This window comes from Cariama cristata, unplaced genomic scaffold, assembly GCF_000690535.1.
Source record: "Cariama cristata isolate BGI_N322 unplaced genomic scaffold, ASM69053v1 scaffold19215, whole genome shotgun sequence".
Lineage (NCBI taxonomy): Eukaryota > Metazoa > Chordata > Aves > Cariamiformes > Cariamidae > Cariama > Cariama cristata.
The window spans coordinates 32,815-55,726 of record NW_009619429.1 but is presented as its reverse complement, the minus strand read 5'-3'; the positions used below and the strand labels follow the sequence as shown (position 1 = coordinate 55,726).

At 37.4% G+C, this 22,912-nt stretch overlaps 1 protein-coding gene across 1 annotated transcript; it reads left to right on the top strand.

Moving 5' to 3' along the window:
• Positions 1–2,056: 2,056 nt before the first annotated feature.
• Positions 2,057–22,215, top strand: COMMD10 (COMM domain containing 10; the record flags this gene model as incomplete). The annotated part of the gene is made up of 3 exons (XM_009701267.1): positions 2,057–2,197; positions 3,953–4,108; positions 22,105–22,215. Coding segments are annotated over exons 1-3 (408 nt in total), but the record flags the coding sequence as incomplete, so codon positions are not given.
• Between the last annotated feature and the right edge of the window lie 697 nt (positions 22,216–22,912).

Sequence of the window (22,912 nt, the reverse complement as noted above, 5' to 3'; positions counted from 1 at the left end):
AGCCCGGCCTCTCCTGCTGTGGGCCGGGAAGGGGACAGTGCCGGGCCAGAGGAGCTGTGCCCCTCCTCTGCCCAAGTGCTACGAAGTCGCCTTTTCGGGACAGATGAGACGCCCTAAGGGACAATTACTTCCTTTTTTCTTTCTTTTTTTTTTTTTAATCTTAATTTCATTTATCACTAACTGTTCAGAACTATTTCAGGTGGATCAAATAAGAACCAGTAATGAATGGCAGAAGGTGAATGGCGTGAGAACCAGTAATGCTTGTTATAACCTACTTTCATCGTCTCCAGGTGCTGGTGTCTATGAGCACATTCCCAGAGGAGACTCAAGTTCCTTGGCTTTTTGCAGAAACTCTGATCTTGTCCTCGGAAGGGAAACATTAAATGCATATTTTATTTTTTTTTTTTTCACATTTATGTATGTGCATCAACCAAAGCTGTCTGTGGAATTGAGGTTAAAACTAAAGTCCATAACTTTTAGTGAACATTTTTGTCATCTTTACAGAAGTTGGAGATTTTTTTTTAATTGCAAAATAAATAAAGAAATAGAGAAATAAAATCAGTAGTCAATTTCATTGCACAGTGTCAAAAAGTCAAATGGAGACTAAATCTAACTATGTCACTAAACATTGCGGGGGAAACTGTAAGATAAATGCTAAAACAGAAATTATTTTTTGAGTTTCTTACTCTTTCAGTGTCAGATTTTGTTCATTGCCTTCTTTTGTGTTCAGAAAAAGTATAAAAACAAATACAGATTTTGTTTTCTATATGCATATATATATACAAACCAAACGTTAAAATATTACAGGTTAGGAGCAGCACGGTTAGGAAATACAAATGTATTAAAGGTCGTAAATCTGAGACTATAAGAATTGGTTTGATTATTTGATTCAATTGCAGATTCTTTTCCTACCAAAATTACTAGCTTGGATGGTGCTGTTGCAGAGGGTTTTCTCAATTGTTCTGCATGGGTATTAACTCATTGGTAACTAGAAAATGTCACCGACCTCTTTTTTTTTTTTTTTTTTTTCTCTCACTACTTGATAGCAGTTTAGTAGCCTTCACAGTTTTAATCAGCGTTTACATGAGCTGGAGCAGTCTTTGTAACTTAGCCCACTCAGTCAATCTCATGAATTGTTCAGTTGGCCTTTCCAAAGTCCAAAGACTCTAGGGCTTGTTAAATTACTTGAAGCTTTAAATAAACTTACTTGCCTTAAAAAAGCAGATACTCAGAGCTCTGCATTTCCTTCTAGCAGCTAATGATTCAAATCATGTTTCCATTTTGTTACTCTTGTTATAAACATTGTGATCATTGAAGTTTTTGTGTAATTGCCTCATTTTGTTTATTCTGACAGCTGAATTGCTTTTTTCTGTAGCTTTGCAATTTTGGGTTACTAAGTGGTCTAAATATAGTGTTTTGATGTCTGTAGCATAGATTTGTTAGTAATTGCGTTTTAAAAGATGGCAATATCTGCATTTAAATTACTACTTAATTTGCTGTAGTATAATAAATAGAACTGCTGTATTTTAAAAGTACAGCATGTTCTCAGTAATTTTCAGTAATACGGTAGGCTATAGATTCAAATCTGACTTTCAAAATAAGCATACATTAGGCCTTTATTTCATTTGTAAAAGCATAGGTGGTTTTCAGAAGAGTATCCAGAGTGGAAGAAGCTTATATAACTAACTTCACTACAGTTTTACCTTCTGTTTTCTTTGGGGTCTGATTCAGACAACGCACTTAATACTTATTTTTATTTATAAAAGATTGTTGGAGATGATCTGATAGTTGAAAGAAAAATGTTTTTTTAGTGTCTCTCAGGTGCAAAGAGAAAGCATTTTCTTGTGATGTATTTCAAGTAGTCCTGATAACTTCTCATGTGATACCATTGACTTTTAATTTTGATTTTCAGTGAGAGGAATTGCATTGTATTTTTCTGTTGGAAAAGAGCTTTACTTTGTTATTTCTGTTTAGAAACAACTAGACAGCCACTATGTTTATAAAAATGGGGAGAAAGATCTTGTTTTGCTAAGCATGTTCTTGGTAGCTAAACGGAATGTCAGGATTAACCATCTTTGTGCTTCAGGCTGAAAGTAGCTTCAGTGAAGAGGAGGAAGAAAAACTTCAAATAGCTTTTTCGCTGGAAAAGCAAGATCTTCATCTAGTTCTTGAAACTATATCATTCATTTTGGAACAGGTACCTTGTTTTTATCTTTATGGATTGATAAATATATGGTTTTTTTATCTGATTGTAGATTTCAAAAATATAAAAGTCAAGTTAAAAAGGAATTAGTGAAAACATGTATCTGTAGTATATTGTGTATATTTTGGGAGCATGATTTTACTACTTTTGTTTTCATGTCTTCCTGATTTGGATTGGAATTGTTGTATTTGTGGAGTGAGTTTCCAGCTAATGTAAATATAGGTGGTGGAAGTGAGCTCTGCATGACTCCAAGAGAAATGCTGATAATTATGAGGTATAGTCTTTCCTCTTACTCACTGTAAGCAAGCCAGCCATGCATTTTTTTAATTCTTGTAAGGAAAATACTAGATGGCATTATCGAGCACTGCTTAAGTTACATGAAGTGTCAGTTACTGAACATTTTCATTCACAGAAGCAACCTGTACTTAGGTGAATAGGTGCACCTGATGTAGCTGTAGTATCTGAGTAAGTAGGTGACTGCATGGTGTAGAGCTGAATATCTTCTGAACAGGGAAAGTTTTCTGGTTCTACAGCGTACCACTATTCAGGGTGGGAAGCCAATGGATTCCCTGGTATATATGGTAACTTTCTAAAAAGTTGTCACAGCTGTGACGTTATCCATTTCATGCAAGTATAGTAAGGGTCATCTATGCAGAGGGTGTGCATACTGATGGTCTGTTATGGGATTTGAATCTTGTTCTTTCTTACACATGTCAATTTATGATTAGTTCACTTAGTTAACAAATTCCACAGCGTTAGAAAGAAAACAAGCAAAGAGTCCTCCCCATGGCTCCTATCCACCAAAAAATCAATGAAACCTGATGTTAGATCCAGACTGGAATTTTGAGTTTTCATCTCAGCCAAACAGCAAACTTACCTGTTTTATTGCCTGGTCCTAATTGCATCAGACTGCTTAATTTATATGATAATTACTGAAGGTGGACGGAAAAAGCAGTTCAGTTTCCTCTAGGACTTCTTTTGTATTTAAAGAAAAAGAAAGGGAGGATATTAATAATCTGCCCCAAAAAAGAGTCCCAGATGGAATATGTGTTGTATGAGGATTCTGTTGCCTGCTGACCGCTCTGCTTTTAAGTAGCTGCTTGTTCTGTCTGAGCATCACTTTTTTAACTGCCCTGTGGTCTATGGAGACATTATAAATAATAAGATGGCTGCATAGTCTTTACCACTTATGGTGTTTCTTTTTTTTTTTTTTTTCCCTGACCTGGTGCTGATGAGAGTCCAGTTTTGAAAGTGGAGACCAGCATACTATATAGAGTGTTTACCACAAAAATTGATGCTAGTAGGGAGGTAATATTTAACTTAGCTTTTTTGGTAAATTGTTCCTATCTCAGAATATTACCTTGTAGTTCAGGCTTGAACAGTGTAAATTTGGAAAAGTTGTCCTTTTTTCACAGTTACAATTAACTTCAAAGCCCAGGTTTTTTTCAGTGATAGCTGATATGTCATTATGTACAATGGAACATATACATATACTCAGATCTAGCTTGTATATGAGTTTTTTCATTGTTTTTCTAGCTTGAGAAAGTAATTTGTAATATTGCATTTTGACATAGTTACACTTTTCTGTCTTCTCAATCAGAGTGTTAAGATGAACAGGGTGCTTGCAGTCCCACAGTAGAGTTGCTAGTAAAAATCTTGTGTGAGCATGGTTGCCATCTGTCATGGAATGTATCTGGCACAACTTGTAGAACAGTACTCAACAACAGCAGTTACTTTTCCTTTTAACAGGCAGTCTATCATAATTTGAAGCCTGCTTCATTGCAACAGCAGCTGCAAAACATTCACCTGGATCAAGACAAAGCTGAAGCATTTGCCAGTGCATGGGCGGCTGCAGGTCAGGATACGATTGAAAAGTTCAGGCGGAGGGTTTTGACGCCTCAGAAGGTAATGTTTTTTTCTGAGGGACTAAAGCTGTATAGGTTTGGTTTAGAACAAGAAGTTTAAACTGAAATACAAAGTTTGTGACAAGCCAAGGTACTGGAGAATAAAAAGGGTACTTGCAAGGTAGTGGATAAATGTCATTGGGGCAGTGCAGTTCCGTTGTCTTAAAGAGATGTTACATGTTAGCTGAGCTGCTGTAACTGTTGGAACCTGGCTATATGCGCACTACTAGCAATGTAAAGTAATGCAACCTTCATACCATTTGGAGATGTTCGTGAACATGCTTTACAATAGGCAAGGGTAAAATGCGCTCATGAGTTGAACAAGATACTTTCGACTTCTGTTGTTTTGAGATAATATTTACCAATGTGAAGCATACAAGTCCCAAGATTTAAATGGTCAGTGATACAGTAAGTATATAGGCAAGTATGACTGTCCATTGAAGGAGGTGAGTAATCTGAAAACCAAGTGAAATCATGGAAGGTTATAAGGCTAACTTTTCAAAATACAGCATACATATATATGCAGAGTGGAAGGTAATTCTGAAGATACCCGACAAAGCAGCTGTCTGAGGATTTTCTTCAGAGAGACTATACAGTAATACATACTTTACTCCTGGTCTTCAGCCTATGAGAAACTAATAAAAACACCTTTGATCCTCTTTCATTTGCAGCTTGTACCATAGACACTGGTGGTCCTTCAGTGACCTGGTTTGGGGATGACATTGCTCTGTTTCTTGTCTGCAGTTTTGTGAGCCCTGCAACATATAATGTTGTATGTTACAGTTATATAATGGTGTATGTTACAGTTTTGGAGATTCTTTGTGACTTCAGCACCGTCTCATATAATAGAATGGCACTTTGTTACTATGTTACATCCTATATAAAGCATTTTAAACTGTCACTTATAATTAAACTTGCAGAAAAGCAACTGCAAAACTTGTTTTTTAGCATGAAAGCAGGTTTAAATACAGGTGTGTGCCTCTGTCTGCTTAAATCATTATTTTCACACCCCCTTTTTTTCTTTTCTTTTCCTAGCTCAGATAACAAGTTAAGTATCAGTTTGAGTGTGAGTGCAGATCTTAAGGTATAATTTGAGTTGTAACTTGAATTTATTTTCTATTTTGAAAGCCTGTAAAGTCTTAATCCTGTAGACTTTGAGTGAAAAACTCGAAGTTTGTGAGACCTTTTCCTTAACTCAAAGATAAAGTTTGCAAAACTAATTGCTAAATTAAGTCTTTATTCTGCTAACAAAGCACACACAGATATAATAGTTTAAAAATTGCATAGGATAATGGAAGAAGAACTCGTAATGTGTTATGGGTGCAGTAGATGACTGCATGATCCTTTTGTTGTTTCCTTCTATATTCTATAAGTAATTGCATGTCAGCACATATATGCTGTGTTGTCTTTCTGTACCTTGAGAAATAATGGGCAAATTATTCTCTTAGTTGTGGTACGTTGTAGGAGCCAACTTGCTGTAAACATTCATCAACATCTATTGAATTAAAGTTAAAAAAAATTTGAATCCTGAAAAATGATTAGATGAGAGTGGTAGCGATTTAGATTAGATTTACATTTTAGGTATTTAGATTGATTTAGAGACTATAGCAACTTCTTTATAAAAAGAGATGTGCATTGAATTATTAATACTGTCTGCAACAGGTATATACAGGTATGGCATGTAAAACAATTGATCCTATAAATGTGCCCTCTGTATAGGTACTTGTTTACATGGCTGTGTATGAGTTTCTGATTTGCATTGTTCACTTCTCACAGAAGCAATATTAGGTACAGAAAAAGAGTGTGTCATTTCTGTTGTCATAATTGCCAGCAACAGAATCACAGAATGGTTGAGGTTGGAAGGAACCTGTGGAGGTTTTGTCCAACATCTTGTCCAACCCCTCTGCTCATGTAGGGCTACCTAGAGCCAGTTGCTCAGGACCATATCCAGACAGCGCTTGAACATCTCTGAGGATGCAGACTCCACCACCTCCTGGGCACCCTGTACCAGTGCTCAGTCATACCAAAGGTGCGAAAGTGTTTTCCTGTGTTCAGGCACAGCCTCTTGTGTTTCACTTTGTGCCTGTTGTTTCTTGTCCTGTCACTGGGCACCACTGAAAAGAGCCTGGCTCAGTCTTCTCTACACCCTCCCTCCAGGTATTTATACACATTAATAAGCCTTTTCCAGGCTGGAAAGTCCCAGCTGTTTCAAGCTTTCCTTGTAGGAATGATGCTTAATCATCTTTGTGCCCTTTGCTGGAGTCTCTCCAGTATGTCTATGTCTCTCTTGTACTGGGAGACCAGCACTGGTTGTAGTAGTCGAGGTGTGTCCTCACCATTGTTGAGTAGAGGGGAAGGATCACCTCCCTCAGCCTGCTGGCAATACTCCTCGTAATGCAGCCCACGATACCGTTAATTTTCTTTGCTGCTGGAGCACGTTGCTGGCTCTTGTTCGACTTGGTGTCCACCAGGACCACCAGGTCCCTTTTTGCAAAGCTGCTTTCCAACTAAGTGACCCCCAGCTTGTACTGGTGCCAGGCCCATCAGCGACATCATTAATGAAAATGTTGAACAGGACTGGACCCAATATTTGCCACTGCTAGTTGCTGGCCTCCAACTAGACTTTGTCCCTCTGATCACAGCCCTCTGCGCCTGGCCATTCAGCCAGTTTTCAAGTCACCTCTCTGTCTGCATCATCAGCATACATTAACAGCTTGTCTATGGGGACCTTATGAGACACAGTATCAAAGACCTCCCTGGAGTCAGGATAGACCCTATCCACTGCTCTCACCTTGTCTACCAAGCCAGTCATTTCACTGTAGAAGTTTATTAAGTTAGTCAAGTGTGGCTTACTTCCCCATTGGGAATTTATGCTGACTATAGCAAGTCACCTTGTTTTTCACATGCCTGGAAATGGTTTCCAGGATTAGTTGTTCTGTCATCTTCCCAGGGACTGAAGTGAGGCTGACTGACCTGTAGTTCTCTGGGTCCTCCTCCTTGCCCTTCATGAAGATAGAAGTGACATTTGCTTTCCTTAGGAATCTTGAGGATTGGTGTTTGCGGGGGGCATTTTTGGGGGTTGGTTGGTTGGTGTTTTTCTTAAGACTGATTTATTCATGCTCTGTGTGAAGTTGGATTCATAATGATGCTTCTTCTGGTCAAGCATACCTTGTAGTTTTGTTAGTGATTCAGGTTCCAGGAATATAGAAATTACTGTACAGAATCAGAAAGTCTGTTCATTGTGTATCCAGTCTTTGGCACCTGGAGTGGAAGCACAGGGGTAGCATCCTCTAGTTAACCTGTTTGATGGAAACTTATGCCTTACCTTATGACTTAGAATCTGTCTTATACCCTCAAAGATGATTGTTTATCACTTGTGAAATATCCTACTTAATAAACCTGGAAGTTTCAGGCTGTATACTTGCCTGATTTCTGATTTTTCCACCATTGAGGGAAAAGTAATATGTGTTGATGTTTTTTAAAAGTGGTATATCTGTTATCTTTTGATTTTAATGTATATCTATTTTTTCGTTATACTAAAGGAGAGTATGATCTTTCTTGCTTTTATTTTAAGCTACATAGTCTGTGATTCCTCACTGTCATTCCATGGAAGTTTCCTGCTTGTCATCCTTCATGCTACCTGTCTCTGACGTATTTCTGCTGTATTTTGGAGGAAACTACTGTGAATAGAGTATGATACGGGCTTACCTGGAGTATTAATACTTTAGGTGATGGCTTTATAATAAAGGTCTCCCTCAGGAATCTGGACACTACATAATGTCTTCATCAATGCAATAATGGGATTGAGTGCACCCTCAAGCGAATTTGTGGATGACACCAAGTTGGGTGGTGCAGTTGGTAAGCTAGGAGGAAGGGATGCCATCCAGAGAGATCTTGATAGGCTTGAGGAGTGGGCCCATGTGAACTTCATGAGGTTCAACAAGGCCAAGTGCAAGATCCTGCACATGCGCTGGGGCAACCCCCAGTATGAACGTGGCCTGGGGAATGAAGGGGTTGTGAGCAACCCTGCTGAGAAGGACTTGAGGGTACTGGTCGGTGAAAAATAGGATGCGACCTGGCAGTGTGCACTTGCTTGCAGCCCAGAAAGCCAGTTGTGTCCTGGACTGTATAAAAAGAAGCGTGACAAGCAGGTCAGGAGAGGTAATTCTGCCCCTCTACTCGGCTTTCATGAGATCCTCCCTGCAGTACTGCATTCAGCCCTGGGGCCCTCAACACAAGAAGGACATGGGCCTGTTGGAGCAAGTCCAGAGGAGGCCATGAAGATGATCGGAGGGCTGGAGCACCTCTCCTGTGAAGACAGGGTGAGAGGGTTGGGGTTGTTCAGCCTGGAGAAGAGAAGGCTTTGGGGACACCTTATTGCAGCCTTTTGGTGCTTAAGGGGACTTATAAGATGAGGACAGACTTTTTACGAGGGTCTGTGGGGTTGTTCAGCCTGGAGAAGAGAAGGCTTTGGGGACACCTTATTGCAGCCTTTTGGTGCTTAAGGGGACTTATAAGATGAGGACAGACTTTTTACGAGGGTCTGTAGTGGCAGGACAAGGGGCAACAGTTTTAAACTGAAGGAGGGTAGACTTACGTTGGACATAAGGTAGAAATTTTTTACAATGACGGTGGTGAGGCACTGGAACAGATTGCCCACCGAATTTGTGGGTGCCCCACTATCCTAAGTACTCAAAGTTAGGTTGGAATGGGGCTTTGAACAATGCAATCTACTGAAAGATGTTTGTGCCCATGGCAGGGGATTGGACTAGATGATCTTCAAAGGTCCCTTCCAACCCAAACCATTCTATGATTCTATGGAATACAGATCTTTTTCTTTCATACTCTCTTAAAAATGATTAAAAGCTTTTTGGTTGTCACTGCATATTTGGTAGGGACTTTTACTGACCTATTCAGGTGATGTGCAGGAATACGTATTAATTTGTAGTATGTATGAAAAGTATGAATATTCCATAGTTTCGCTTCCTACGTGCTTTTCTGTATGCTTATCAACTCTGAATTTTCTTTATAACGACTTTAGTGGGTGTACGCATGGGTTTGCTTATCCGGATCCGAGTGCAGAATCGGGGTCGTGATTAGTATTACTGAGGTCCTGATAGTTCTGTTCCAGCATTAGGGTGTTCAGGGAAACTGTGTACAAGACAGAGTTTACAATGTAACTAACAAAGATCTAATTGGAATTTTATCTTTGTTTTGAAGTGTTTTACTAAAATACGAGTAGCAAAATAATTCTGAGTCTCTCCTGGCACTTGGTATTTAGAAGTTGTCTATTCTGGAAGTATTGAAATGCTGCCACTAGGTCAGTGTTCTGTAGTGTACACAGAAACACCAGGCAATAGTCTTTCATTTCTATTTTAAGACAATAAAAAATGGTAGACAATTTTCTTTTTTTAGAGGTATGGTTTACACATTGAGCAAACATTGGAACCTTTGCACAAATTGAAGGAAGACCTGTGGATTGATTAATTTATGGCCAAAACTACTGGGTAGCTGACTGTCCAGGATTATTATTTCATGATATTATGAATTAATTTGGCTCATCCTTGTTCTTGAGACAGTAGACGAGTGCATTTTTTGACTTGCAGCGGTGCTGAGATTTGGACTTCAGACCACTAGTTATTATGACAAGTAATTTCTTAAAAATATTTCACTTGTATTGATGTGTTATTTCTCTTAAATCAGGTTCTGTTCTCACCTGCAAACTATAAGTTGGTAAAAACTAGTATTCTGGGTTCTTGGTCTGTAAGTTCTGTGCAAGACATGTAAGTGGTAATGCGCTGACTGATAGTTTCATTAGGATGACAAGCCAAATCGAGTTTGTTAGAGCAACAGAAGAAATATTTCCCAGAATACTGATTAGGTGAAGTTTTCTGTGGCATTTTGAACACTACTTCTAATTGTTAGAGAAAAAGTACTCTTTTTGAACATAGGTCTTTGAAATTTTTTTGGTCCAGACTGCTTAGATGAGTTTATTGTCCTGAGAAATGAATAAAACCATAGAGTTAAACTAAAGCTGTACTGTTTAATAGTATTTCTTTTCTCACTTCATTTTTTCATTTTTCTTCACTGACCTATAGGCGGTCTTCAATTGCACAGGTTTATTAATTATGTATATTCTCCTGTTGCATTAATTGGTTCTTTGAATCTTTACTCTTTTGGCAGTCCCTTTATTTTATTATTTCTGCTGTATAATACAATCCTAGTCAATTAGAATGATGGTGTTTGTATCAGTTTTTTTCTTTGAACGCTTTCTTAATTTGACCTCTAGAATGATAGGCCAAGAATAATAGTCTGATATCAATCTGATCCAATTTTTAAGTCTTTGCTTGGTAGCGTACCAGTTTAGAAGTCAGGACACATGCAATCAGATTAAAATGTATTTTTTCCTCTCTGTGAACAAGAGCTGGCTTTTTAGTAGCGTTCACTCTGAATTCTCATGGCAATTTTTTATCAGTTCTGTTGCTTTTCTCCTCTTCCCGCTCACCCTATATTATGTTCTCTGTACATTATTTAGTACTCTGTGTAAATCTGTCTGTTTTAAAGGCAAGTCAAGCTAAATGCCTCATAGCTTTCCTGTTTCAGAAAGCTATTCAGGGTATCTTTAAAATATATATAATAAAAAAGATGAATCCTGTGTTGCCGAGCAGGAGAAGTTTTTTATAGCCTTCAGACAGCATTACTTAATATAATGATGCGTAGGAAGGCAACTAGTGAAATTACGTACCTAAAATTCTTGTCAGAGCTGTCAATTGTGTATCTTGACTGGCTGTTTGAAGCCATATGGGAAAAACTCTCAAAGTAGTTTTCTCAGAAACTGGCCTGCTTACTAAGGGGTGTAAGGGGTGTATATGTAATATGAATATGCTAAATTCCCTCTGCTAAACACTGGCAAATCTACAGAAATAACTCTGAAACACATGCATCCTATGGTGGTTATGACAAAAAAGAAGAAAATTGGCATGCTCTCTGTGTGTATGTGTCAGAGGGGAAAAGTTCTTTCTGATACTAGAAGAAATGCAAAATTAAGAGGAATACAGCTCAAACAGAAAGAATCTTTCGGTTTCTTGTTAGTCTCTGATCCACTAGTCATTCTTACAGTGACAAACAGAGGTCACAAAGACTCTGTTATACCTACCGGCATTGTCACAATGAATTGTGAACCAGCTTGCATTATATGATGCCGTCACAGGCAGTGGTGAAGAGAATGCAAATGATGAAAGATGTAGTAAAGAGACAGTTTTATACCTACTGAGATTTATTTTAATAGCCAACTACAGCACAACTGAGTCTGTTTAATCTTCCACTTGCCCAGCTTGTTAATAGGTATTTTCATTGTTTAAAATGTTTAGGTACTACTTCTTGAGGATTTTTTAGATGAGTTTCTTCCTATCCTTCTTACCTTCTTCTGACTTCTAGCAAGAAAGTGTAAATGGTAAAGGTTGGAAGAGGGTACATTTTGAGAATGTTTAAAAACATCTGAAGTATTTGTTCTGTTCCTACATGCAAAATAGCATCTTTTAAAATTATAAGAGAGTACCATACTTATCTTGTGTAACTTCCTGTGTAATACAAACCATAATTTTTCTTCAATATGTAAAAGAGCTTTTGAAACAGGTCTGGTTGTGATTTCTAGAGTATTTTTAATGGTTAATAAAAAAGTATGCCTTATCTCTAATTAAAATCTGCCTAACTTCATCTTGCCACCATTGGATCTTGCTGTGTATTCTTCTGCTAGATAAAAGAGTCAACCAGCTATGACCTTTCTGTATAGGTGCTTGTAGACTGGGGCATATTTTTACTGCAACTGTGTGCCCGCAGATTTCCCAGAGAGAGACAGCACACCACCACTTTTAACTTTTGCATAAAGTGAATCCCTAAAACTAGGGTTTTGGAAACTTGTTTCTAATGTTTGTCACTATAGTCTCTTTCTGTTTGCTTTCAAGCTAGCTGCTTATCAGTTAAAATATATGTAAAGATGAAAACCTGCAGTAGTAACCTCAATTAGGGAAAAATCTTTTGAAATTGTTGCTTCTTAGCGCTAGTCTTGCTCTACCAATTTCATGTCGTATTTCTTTTGTTTCTTCCCTTTTGAAGTACACTGATACTTTTTGCTGTGTCTTTCACTTTTTTTAATTCAGAGATTAAAAATATGGGAGGTTTTTGTTTGAATATTGAATGAAAAAGTCTGAAAAGTTCACTTTTTCTGGCATATGTGCGAAGTAAGGTTTGCTGAAGAGAAATAGGACTTTATCCTTGCAGACAAAAATGGGAGGTCAGAGGAAATTAAACCCTCAGGAGAGAGCTAATCTTGGATGAAGACTCTAGGTCATCTTACATATTCACCAAATAAGATGGTTTTAGATACGTAATTTGTGCAGATTTTCCTTTTAGAGTCAAGTCTCAGTCTTTTTTCTATTTTTAATGCGTTCTTAATATGCAGATCCTCTCTGAGAGGTGACTGAGATACCTGCTTTTTGGCTTACCCCTCTTGCTTTTGCTAGCATTAATTGCAAGCTGAAACTCCCAGTTTACAAAATTAAAATACTTATTGCTCTTTTTTTCTTTTTTTCCTGCCTCCTAAAGCTGCTGATGCCACTAGGGACAGTTGTCGTGAGGGATCCAAGAGTTGCACAGCAAACATGATGCATGGCCTGTGGCTCTCTTCAGTGCTTCTCTATCCCACTCACTTGGTTTAACCACTTGACTGGGTCTTTGACCGAACCTGTCTTTAGTCTGTTGAGCTTACAGTGCCTTCTTTTGAGGCTACAATACAAAGCCGTATAAATAGTTTCTGTTTGTTTTTTAAACTTTCAGAATTTTTTCCTTTGGGAATTGTGTTCTATTTGGTCAGTCTTTTTACATGATTCTGTAAATTCACTATCTGTCTGCCTGATCCAATGCAACTCTTTTCTTGCCCTTATGTTACAACTACCACTATTTCTAGTTAGAGACAATCATAACATGTGGTACTACTTCAGAACCTATAATATTATTTTTGTCTACTGGTGAAAAACATAGTTGATGCTTTCCTTCTTGTTTTGTTTGTCTGCTTGCTGATGGTCTTGAGGTATCTGCAAGATTAAGGCAGAATCGGATTCAACATTGTATTCTAGTATTGTGACTAGATAGATAAGATCCATCCAGTGATTCTTATTTTCTTACAACAACATGACTAAGATACATTGCAAAACTATCAGTAAGGTTGCAAAATCTGGTCTTAAAATTTAGTAGGAGACACTGTAGTTGACTGTGCAACCTCTGCTTAACTTGACTGTGCATATGTGTTATGACTATCTTTAATTACAGACTTTCATGCTTTTTAAAAAAACCCAACCTCTTACCCTGACTTTGTTTTACGGATGGTTGGATGTACGTAAGATTTTATGGATAGTTACATACCGTTTTTGTGCTGCCTGCTCTGAGTCTTTGGTTTAATTTGAAGATTTGCCTAGTACTGTCAGCAGAATATGCTGGTCCTTCAATTTGTGAGTTGTATCTCTGGATAAAAATTGAGTCTTACAGATTTTAAATCTGCCGTTGAAGAGTACTTTTCACTGAAACCACGAAATGCCTCAGTAATGCATTTATAAAATGGGGATACTAACTTGTATTGAAGTTGAATATGTTTGTACAGTAAGGAGACAGGTTTTGAAATACTGTATACCATCAGGTTTTTCCATTGCTATTAAAATGTGGTAGAGGACTGTAGTCAGAAACTTTACGCAAACAATGTGAAAATCCAGCTATTTCACTGCAGACTTCCTCACCCGTGGAGCAGTTGTTACATGGAAACCTGCTGAAAAGAAGCTGCAACATTCAGAACCCTTTGAAGATACTCATCCTACCTTAATACAACTGAATTTAGTAGCAACAATAGAGAATAGAAGTCAATGTGTTTGTGGAGTCATCTCCCCTGCCCCCAGTGCTAGAATTTCCCATCAGTAGGAAACTGGTATTTGATCTGTGGCTTATCTTAAAAGGAAACACTCTCTTCCTGATTACAGAATATTTCTGTGATGAAGACCCTACCTATGATGATTGGCAAATTGTGCCTGTTGCTCGTTGTCTTCCTCCTGAAAATGTGCCCCTTTTTTTCTCTTTTAATATTTGTTTCCTGTATTGAGTACGCTTTTGACTTCGTCCTGCTGGCATCTCCGCTGCACTAACGTTCTTCTTTTAAGCAGCCAGGGAGAGTTTTTGAAGGAGTTCAGTCAGACATGTTTTGCTATTCTTCTCTTGGCCTCTTACCTAAGTTATTTTCGTCATCACAGGAGGCAAAATTGCCATTTTCATATCTGATTTGGAGTTTTGATTCTGCAATGCTGAATGTGCTGATGAGGAGAGGAATTGGCATCTTATGCTGTAAATTTTAGAGAGCAGACTTAATGGTTTGCTCTAGTTTTGTGTTGGTGTGATTGCACAGGTCTGAAGAGTAGTGCATTGTAGACCAATGCTTTTCTTAACATGAAATACACCTTTTATTCTCTCCCATCCATACAAAACTGATAGTTAATTTATTAAAACCATATATATCTGTTGCAGTACTTTAAATGAAAGATATTAATTTATGTAACTATGACTTAGTACATTTTGTCTAATTTGATTGTTGAAAGATGAGGGGAGGGGGCCCCCAAACTTTAAAATGTGAGTATTCTGACTTTCTTTTTCTGTAAGGAAACGAGAAGTGCTTGGTCTTCAGTGGAGGACCTATAGGAGTTACTCTTTCAAGAATTAAACTGAGTGAAAGGATAGCCGTACTCATTTTCCTCTAGATTATTTGGTTAGAACAATTGAAATGAGTATATTGTAAGTGAAAGATCTGCACCATCTTCTGTTATGGATTATTTATTTCATCAAAATATTTTGTTAGCTGGAAAACATTCTTAAATGTTTTGCGTTAGTGTGATACATACTGTTGTAATAATATGAGAAAAAGATTTGCTGAAGATGTCTTTCATATCCCATTATCTTTTGCTTCACTGTTCATAACAGTTTCAACGAGAGTAATACTATGGATGTCTTAAATTACATGAATAGCTCTTTCGGATTGTTCCCTGAAATGTTTTAATCTTTACGGTTGGCCTATTCCTCTCAAATTAGAGGGAAAAATAGCTGAAATGAGTGAGTTAGTATCTGAGTTAAATAGACAAAATTCTGGTTTCATTTGTTAAAACAGGATTTAATTTTTTCTTTCTGTGATTGTTGCCTTTGGGAGCAAGCTAGATTCCTTTCTAAGGTACATGTGGGCAGAGATACTGAGTAGTTAGTTTTCCCCATTACTGCAAGCAGCCACATCATATAGTGCACTTTCTGAATTTGTCAGGCTCCATCTTTAAAGTATCTAATAGTTTTTGCTCACACTGGTGCTATTTGAAGGTAGTTCTTTCACTTAAACTACCCTGAAGTGGCTCTTTGAGTACTGACTGAAAGTCAGGAGACTTGGGTGTTAGTTCTCAGCTATGCAAGTCTAAACCAGCATTGTGCCATAGGAAGCTGCTAGCAACCGAGAACAGGGATGTCAATATTAATCAAGTCCTTCAGTACAACCAGTACCACAAGAAGTAGTACTATTAAAAGCACTCAGTTTTGTGCTGAGATTTGAATTTTCAGAAGGGATGTTAAGATTTATTTTCAGCTGTGCCCAAGTTAGTAATGTCACTAGAGGCCAATTCAACTGAACTGATACCTGCATTATGAACTAGATTAATAAGACTTAGTATCATACCATAATTTCCTTAGTACACATTCTTCTTAATGTTCACAGCACATGACCTAGTTATTCTAAAGGTTACTCTTGCAGGCTTTTAACTCTGACTGCAGGCCGCAAGTTCAGTTTGCTTTAAAATTCTCATCATTCATGTTGGAAAGCTTCAACAGCCGCTTACGAGCTTCAGGGTATTGAAAACCTTTTGCTCTCTAAGGCGGCTCATGTTGTTGGGAGGTTTTGTTGCTTTTTTTAAAAAAAAAAAAAAGGTCCAAACAGACAAACTAAACCATAACCCGTTGACAATAGGAGAGATACCCCATTGAAATAATACTGTTGCAAATTGTATTATTATATAGTGGATTTTCAAAGATTCCCGAATGTAGTGGTAAGGTTACCACGTTTTCTACCAATTACCGTTTTGCAATATGGAACACATTTGTTACAGTAGTAGACTTCACAAATTGCATATGATGCTTATGCTATATGTTATATGTTCCTTATGCTTATGCTATATGTTCCTTTCCCATCCAGGGCTTTCGTAAGATTTGTTCCCCAATAAACATAAAAGTACAGAACACTGCTACTAATTTAGAATTGCTTCTGCATTCTCTGTCCATCAGACTTGTTAACAAGTTCAGGCCAGAGGTCTGTTTTTCTTGCTTTTTAGACTTGAAACTCTTAATTTTGAGAATTCTTTTCTTGCTCTTTGCTAAATGCTAATCAGCATTTCTCTCCCTCCTTCTCTGTTGGAATCCATACAGTCATTTCTTTGTCTGAGACGCTAATAGAAGATATGCCAGCATCTTCATGAACTGTCCTGTAGCCAGTTTATCTATAGTGGCTTGTTAAATCATATTTAACCTATAATGCTGATTAATTGCATTTGCCTTTGTGTTCTGAATCATATATGTGTTCTGAATATAATTATTCCCTCATTAACTGAAGACTATGATTTTATGTTTTAGTATTACACAGAAGTAAAGTACATAATATTTTATTCTATTTAGGGAAATGTTGGTGTTCTGAAAGCAGCAAATCTTGCCAAGAGAATGGAGTGCAAGAATCTGAATGAAATAATTAGATCTTCGTAATATGCTAAATTTGAGCTGTAAAGTGATCAGCTACTTCATAACTGCCTAAATGTCTGGTGGTTATAAAAACCTCAGTCATGTTGATTTTATGTAATTCTTGCAGGTTCAGTGATTTGTTTACTTGTCGTTACTCCTACTTTCGCTGAGGTCAATGCTTACAGCACTTTCTAAGCGATAAATAGATGCCAAATCATGGATTACCTGTGGAGCTGAAATAGTGATTTGCATGGTCTTAGGGCATCCTTCTTACATTGTGGTAAGAAGTAAACAGTTTGTGCCACATCAGTGAGTTCTGAGGGCAGTAGTAGTGATTTTCTATAGTTCCTGTAATGATTTGTTATGATATTAGATGACCTTCTGAAACCTTCACCTTCTAGAAGTAGGTAATTTATATGAAAATTACAGTTTTCCATTTAAAATTAAAACAAGCTTCCAGTCTTCATGAGTGTAGAGACAGACAGGAGATGTAATCTCAGTATACCACTCAAATCAAAAATCAAAAAAGTAACCCCTTTCCCTGCTCCGGTACCGAGCATTTAAACCTCTTTTTCCTTCTCCCTCCTTGAAAATACTGGACCCTGCTCTGGAAGTTTTGAATGGCTGAAGCTGGAAGTATTAGGGAAGACGTTTTAGGTGCTTATGCATTTTCTGAAATTCTGTTTCCACTTTTAGTTTTTGTCTTTTTCACAATATTACCTCTTCTTTTCTCAAATCGAGGGCCTTGCCAACATTTTTTTCAATGTGAGTTTCTCAGTCACTTTGGCTTTGTTCTTAGTCCTTCAGGTTGGAGCCCTACAGCATTCCTATTCTGGATATCTAGTCTGCCTTGACTTTGAAAGTCGTAATTCTTTGAGTCTGATAGGCTGGTTCTTGTATAGCTAAGATGATTGTTTTCTGCTTGACCTTTTTAGCCTGAATTCTTTGCCAAAGAACATTTATTTGATTTCTCATTAAAAATTATAAGATAAATATCTTTACGTAGTTGAGAAAGGAGAATTAGTTTGATTTTTTGATAACTAATACAGTAACTTGTCTTTTTTGTCTGATTTCCTGAATTTCTTCTCAGCAAAAGTGAAAGTACGGAACTGTGGTGAAAATATGCAAGAAAGACACAATAGTATGTGAAAACAGAATGGGCTGTAAGTGATGAGGGGAAATGGTGGATTCTGTGGATGTTAATTTTGCTTATGTGAAATCCTTTATTTGGTTGGAGATTGTGCTTAAACTTTACATCAGATAAGCTGTGAAGGCTTACTTGACTTGGATTTTTTTGCGCAGGGTGACTTTCACCCAAATACTATGCTGTAGTTATGTTAGATTGCTGATGATCTTGTCCTAATATGTAAAATACTATGCTCTGCTGTTTAGTACAGAAAGTAGTCTGGTGGACAGAACAGTGGGCATGAATTGGAAGCTCCTGTGTTTTACACTGGAGGAAAAAGACTGTGGATATCGTGGACTTCATGAGAGACAAACCAGAAATGATGTATTTATGCACCTGTAGAGACGTTAGTGATCTACGGATGAAGGGTCAGATCCTCTCATATTAGGGAAAGTGGCAGCCCTCTAGTGTGGATCTGCCCCTGGGACAGTCGTGGATGGCCACTGAGATGCACTGTGTTTGTAGGGGCTACAGAGCTGGTTTAGTGGGTGTAACACCTTATCTTTTCTACAGCTGGAAGGGAGAAGTGCTATAGTTTCTTCCATGCCTGTTAGTCCTGGCTGTCATGCTATCCTCTTCATAAGCCTGAGTGGAATGAAATGGACATGGGATCTGAGGATTACAGGGGCTGTTAAAAGCTTCCTCCTATCTTTGTTGCCCTGAATCATTTGCCATAGGGTTCATGGAGCAGATGTGAAGGATTTTCATATGTCCTTACTATTGGTTTTAGTTAGTATCTATGTTTTTTCCTTTCCTTGTTTTCCAGCTTGCACCTGGTTTTTGTTTTCTAAACATAACCCTGAGGTTAAATAAGTGCCAGAGATACCAGTTAGAATTTACAGTGCTAGGTAGTACATTTTCAATGGTGTTTGTTGCAGTGACAAGGTAGCTTGCACAGTTCTAAACTGCTGATAAGAAATTGTAAAAAGAAGCTAAAAGTCTACAGTGACTAAAGCCATGACTTTATTTTCATGCTAGTTATGGAGAAATACTTGCCCCCCCCACCCCCCAGTAAATGCTTTTCAGATAATATATTTCAGATTCTGGTGTCATATAGTCTCTCCCAACGTTATGTTTTGTATCAAAAGTTTTGTATCAGAAGTGAAAATAATTTGGTACTCCTTTCATTTTTTGAAAAAATTAATGCTAAAATAGTACTACTTCATGGCTATCAAGTACTGTGCCTTGACACAAACACCATACAGAAACATGTCAGCACTCTCAAAAGGTTAGTTGCTATTTCAGGGTGTTGAATGTGTTCTAAGTAAACACAGCCATAACCAAATAAGTGTTACATTTTTCTTTCAAGAAAATAAGTAATCAGACCATTTTGAAGCCCTAGGCAGCATGCTATTTGTTAGTCAAAACTTGTTCTTATAGAATTATATTTAAAACAAAAAAGATACATGAATTGTACAGGAAAAACAAAGTAATTTTAAGGTGAAGGAGTATAAAAAAAGAGTTATGGCTGCTCTTCAGCTATAAACTCAGGGCACTGTGCTGCCACATATATTGTATTTGTTCCGAGCTCGCTACAATATTCCTGGATAGATGTGTATTAAAAGTGAAATAGAAGACATAAATTTGGATTTCTTTACTTTTGATGGTTTGGTTTTCATGCTACGTACAGTACACTTTAACAGCTTTAGAAAAGTTTGAAAAGTCAGGCTGCCTATGATACTGTTCTTATCTCTAGTGGCATTGTTTTATAATCCTGGATAAACTGCTAGCCTGTCTAAAGCTTGGTTTCTGTACTACTATAATAAACTGTATAAGTAACTGATAGAAAGTCCTTTGTAAATGGAGGAGTGCAGGACTTGAACCTTAGTGACTGCAGTATGAGGAGCCATTGCATTCCAGAGCTTGCTCACTGTCTCAGTGTTTGACTTAGTGGTAGGTGATTTATCAGAATAGGTGGTACTGTTTCCTGTTGCCTGCTTTGGGTTGCTCCCATCACTAGCTCATAAGTCAGCATTTGGGTCCTTCTCTGTTCACCATTATCAGTTTTGCTAGGGTTCTTTAATTGAACTGAACTTCTTTCTTGATGGAAAACTTAGGGTAAGGCAAGCTGCTAAGATCTTTATGCTCCTGAGAGAACCAGAGATAATTTCTTTACTTAGTTTTATTGAAGTTTGTGGAGTGAAAAATGTTTTCCAGCTGTGTCGTTCCGGTATAATTTGCTGGAAGATTCCAGATACTGGCCAGCACAGGGGCTTAGCAGACTTGCCCATTAGTGTGATTGAGTTGAGCACATCCACAGAATCCACTTCAGATTGTGCTGTAGTTTTGAATGGGATGGGCAATGCCCTATTATTTTCATCCACCAAGATGTAATCAGGTTAGAGGAATTCAAAACAGAGAATTATGATTAAAAATTAATCTGCTTTTAGACTTATAAAACTTGTCTTTTAAAGCATCTTTAGTTCATAGGCTGTGGGCATAGCGTATTAAAGCTACACCTGCCACAAAATGAGCTAGACCAGATTTACAGCATTTTAACGGTGTCTGTTTGTGTTGTACGCATGCTTTCATCAGTTTGATTAATATGTAAACATCCTTATTTTTACCGCAGAATGAAGCCTGAATAGAGGCTTTTGTTGCAGAGCAGTTGACAGACTGCAGGCTGACCTGCTGAAGTTCTTCCTACTGTCTTGTTCCAATAGCTGTACATGAAGTCAACCTGAGACTGTGTCTTTCCGTTAACTTTGCTTGGCCTTGGCTAACCTCCCTAACCATCTTGGACTAGCAGTGGTGGTTAACAGATCATGATATGTAATTTTGCTTTTGGTATGCCTAGTCATATGGCTTTCAGTGTTTGTTATATAATTGGTATAACATCGATGCAATATACAAAGAAATGCAGTATAATATACATTAATGTATAAATGTAAATATAAATAAAAATATAGCTGCAATAAATTTTGGAAACTCTGTCTTTGAGCTGTGCCCATGGAAGACATTTCTGCCACTCACTTTCTCTCCTATCTTTCATCTAGAGGTTACTGTCACATAGGAGGCAGGGCATGTATTGGGTTCTCTGCTGTTCACAGCACAGTGCCTCTGGGATGGCTTTATGCTGTTAATGATTTTAGCTGAATTGTTGGACTGGTAAGAGATTAACTAAGATGTGGCATGGTTTCACTTTTACCAAGTCAGCCAAGTCAGCCACAATATTTACTAGCAGAGGGGAGACACTAGATTAAAAAACTTGTATGCAAATGAACTTGCCAGATGGTAAGACTTTATATTTCTACTTTCACTTACTTATTGTACTATCTTATTATTTTACTTTTCTCACTATTACTGTATTTCTTTATTCAGGAAGACCAGGTAGGTTATTTCGTTAAAGACTTGTGGTTCTGTTCTTGTGTACCTCATTTATGTGTGAGGTATAGCTTGATAATGTTTGAATATCATTTTAGATTAATGATTAAAAAGCAATTAAAAAGTATTTTTGTGTGGCTTTCTATTAAAAATTCTGCAGCTCACATGCTCAACTGGTTTTTGGTTTTTAGTAGTAACAATTTAAAAAGCAGCACAGAATTATTTTTGTCATTAACATCTATGTATGGTAGAACACACGTGGGTAGGTCTGTTGAGTAAGAAGTTACCATTTTTAGGGGGTTTACCATTTATCAGTAGTTTTTTCCTAAAAGAAAAATAAATATAAAATAAAATTGAATCTGCAGCTTTGCTGATAAACTTCCACAAGGAGGGGGAAACTATTTTATTTTGGATCCTTAATTGTGTTTTATGGATTGGTTCCAGCAGATCTGAGGCATATGAAGTTGCTTTATTTCAGGGGGTCACAGGCAATTTAAATGATAAAGTTGGCAAGAGAGAGAAGCAAATCTGTCTTGGAGTCCACAGGAATTTGCAGAATATGTGTTGTATAAAAATGCTTAACATTTGTAGAGCCTGACATCATGTTCAATGACACAGGCCATTCACCATATTGAAAATTGACCTGAGTGCTTCTGTACCATCTGATTGTAATCTAAATTTGTGGTTTATAGCTTGAAACAATTGGATGGCAGCTTAATCTTCAAATGGCAGAGTCCATGCAAGCGAAGCTGAAGTCTCCTCGAGCTGTGCTAGAGCTGGGAGTGAGCAATGAAGAATCAAAGGTAAGAAATACATGCCTGGCAGAGTTGGAATGTGTTGTGGTGATGACCTTATGTTTAAAGTTTGGAGGCATGAGTTGGAACTCTTGATTGTTGTTAGTCTCACCAGTGTTTTCATTTTTGTGTTTCATATAATTATAGTAAGGACTTCAAATTGTGAAGTATTGATGTAATAGCATACATATTGGGTAGACTTAGAGCTGTGTTACCAGCTCTTTGGACTGTAAAGTAATAGGGAAATATCATGGAATATGGTTATTTTAGGTGTCTCAAATATTTTTGTAGATGATTTTAATCACATGGCATGGATTGGTACTTCTGGTACTTTTAATGCCTAATAGCTTGCAGTAACTACCGTGCCTGTAGTTATGTAAGATACTACTCATCACGTGCAACCTTTCTGTGCTCGTGATGTATTTATATGAATGATGACATAGTACGTGAGGTCACAGAAAAGCAGTATTTGGAGGTTTCAAAGTCTTAAGTTCAAGGATTTTAGTGATTGGTGGTGTTTCAGTGCCAAAACCCACTAACGAACATAATTTTTTATTCATAAAATCTGTATCTTTGGTTAGCTAGCATGTTTTAAATTAAACACATGAGTTACTTTTAACCTTATGTTGCTAATTGAAATTGGAGTCTTTACTTCTGCTGTGTCTGTCAGAATGTTTATCTATGAAAAAGTCAGTATAAAAGATTT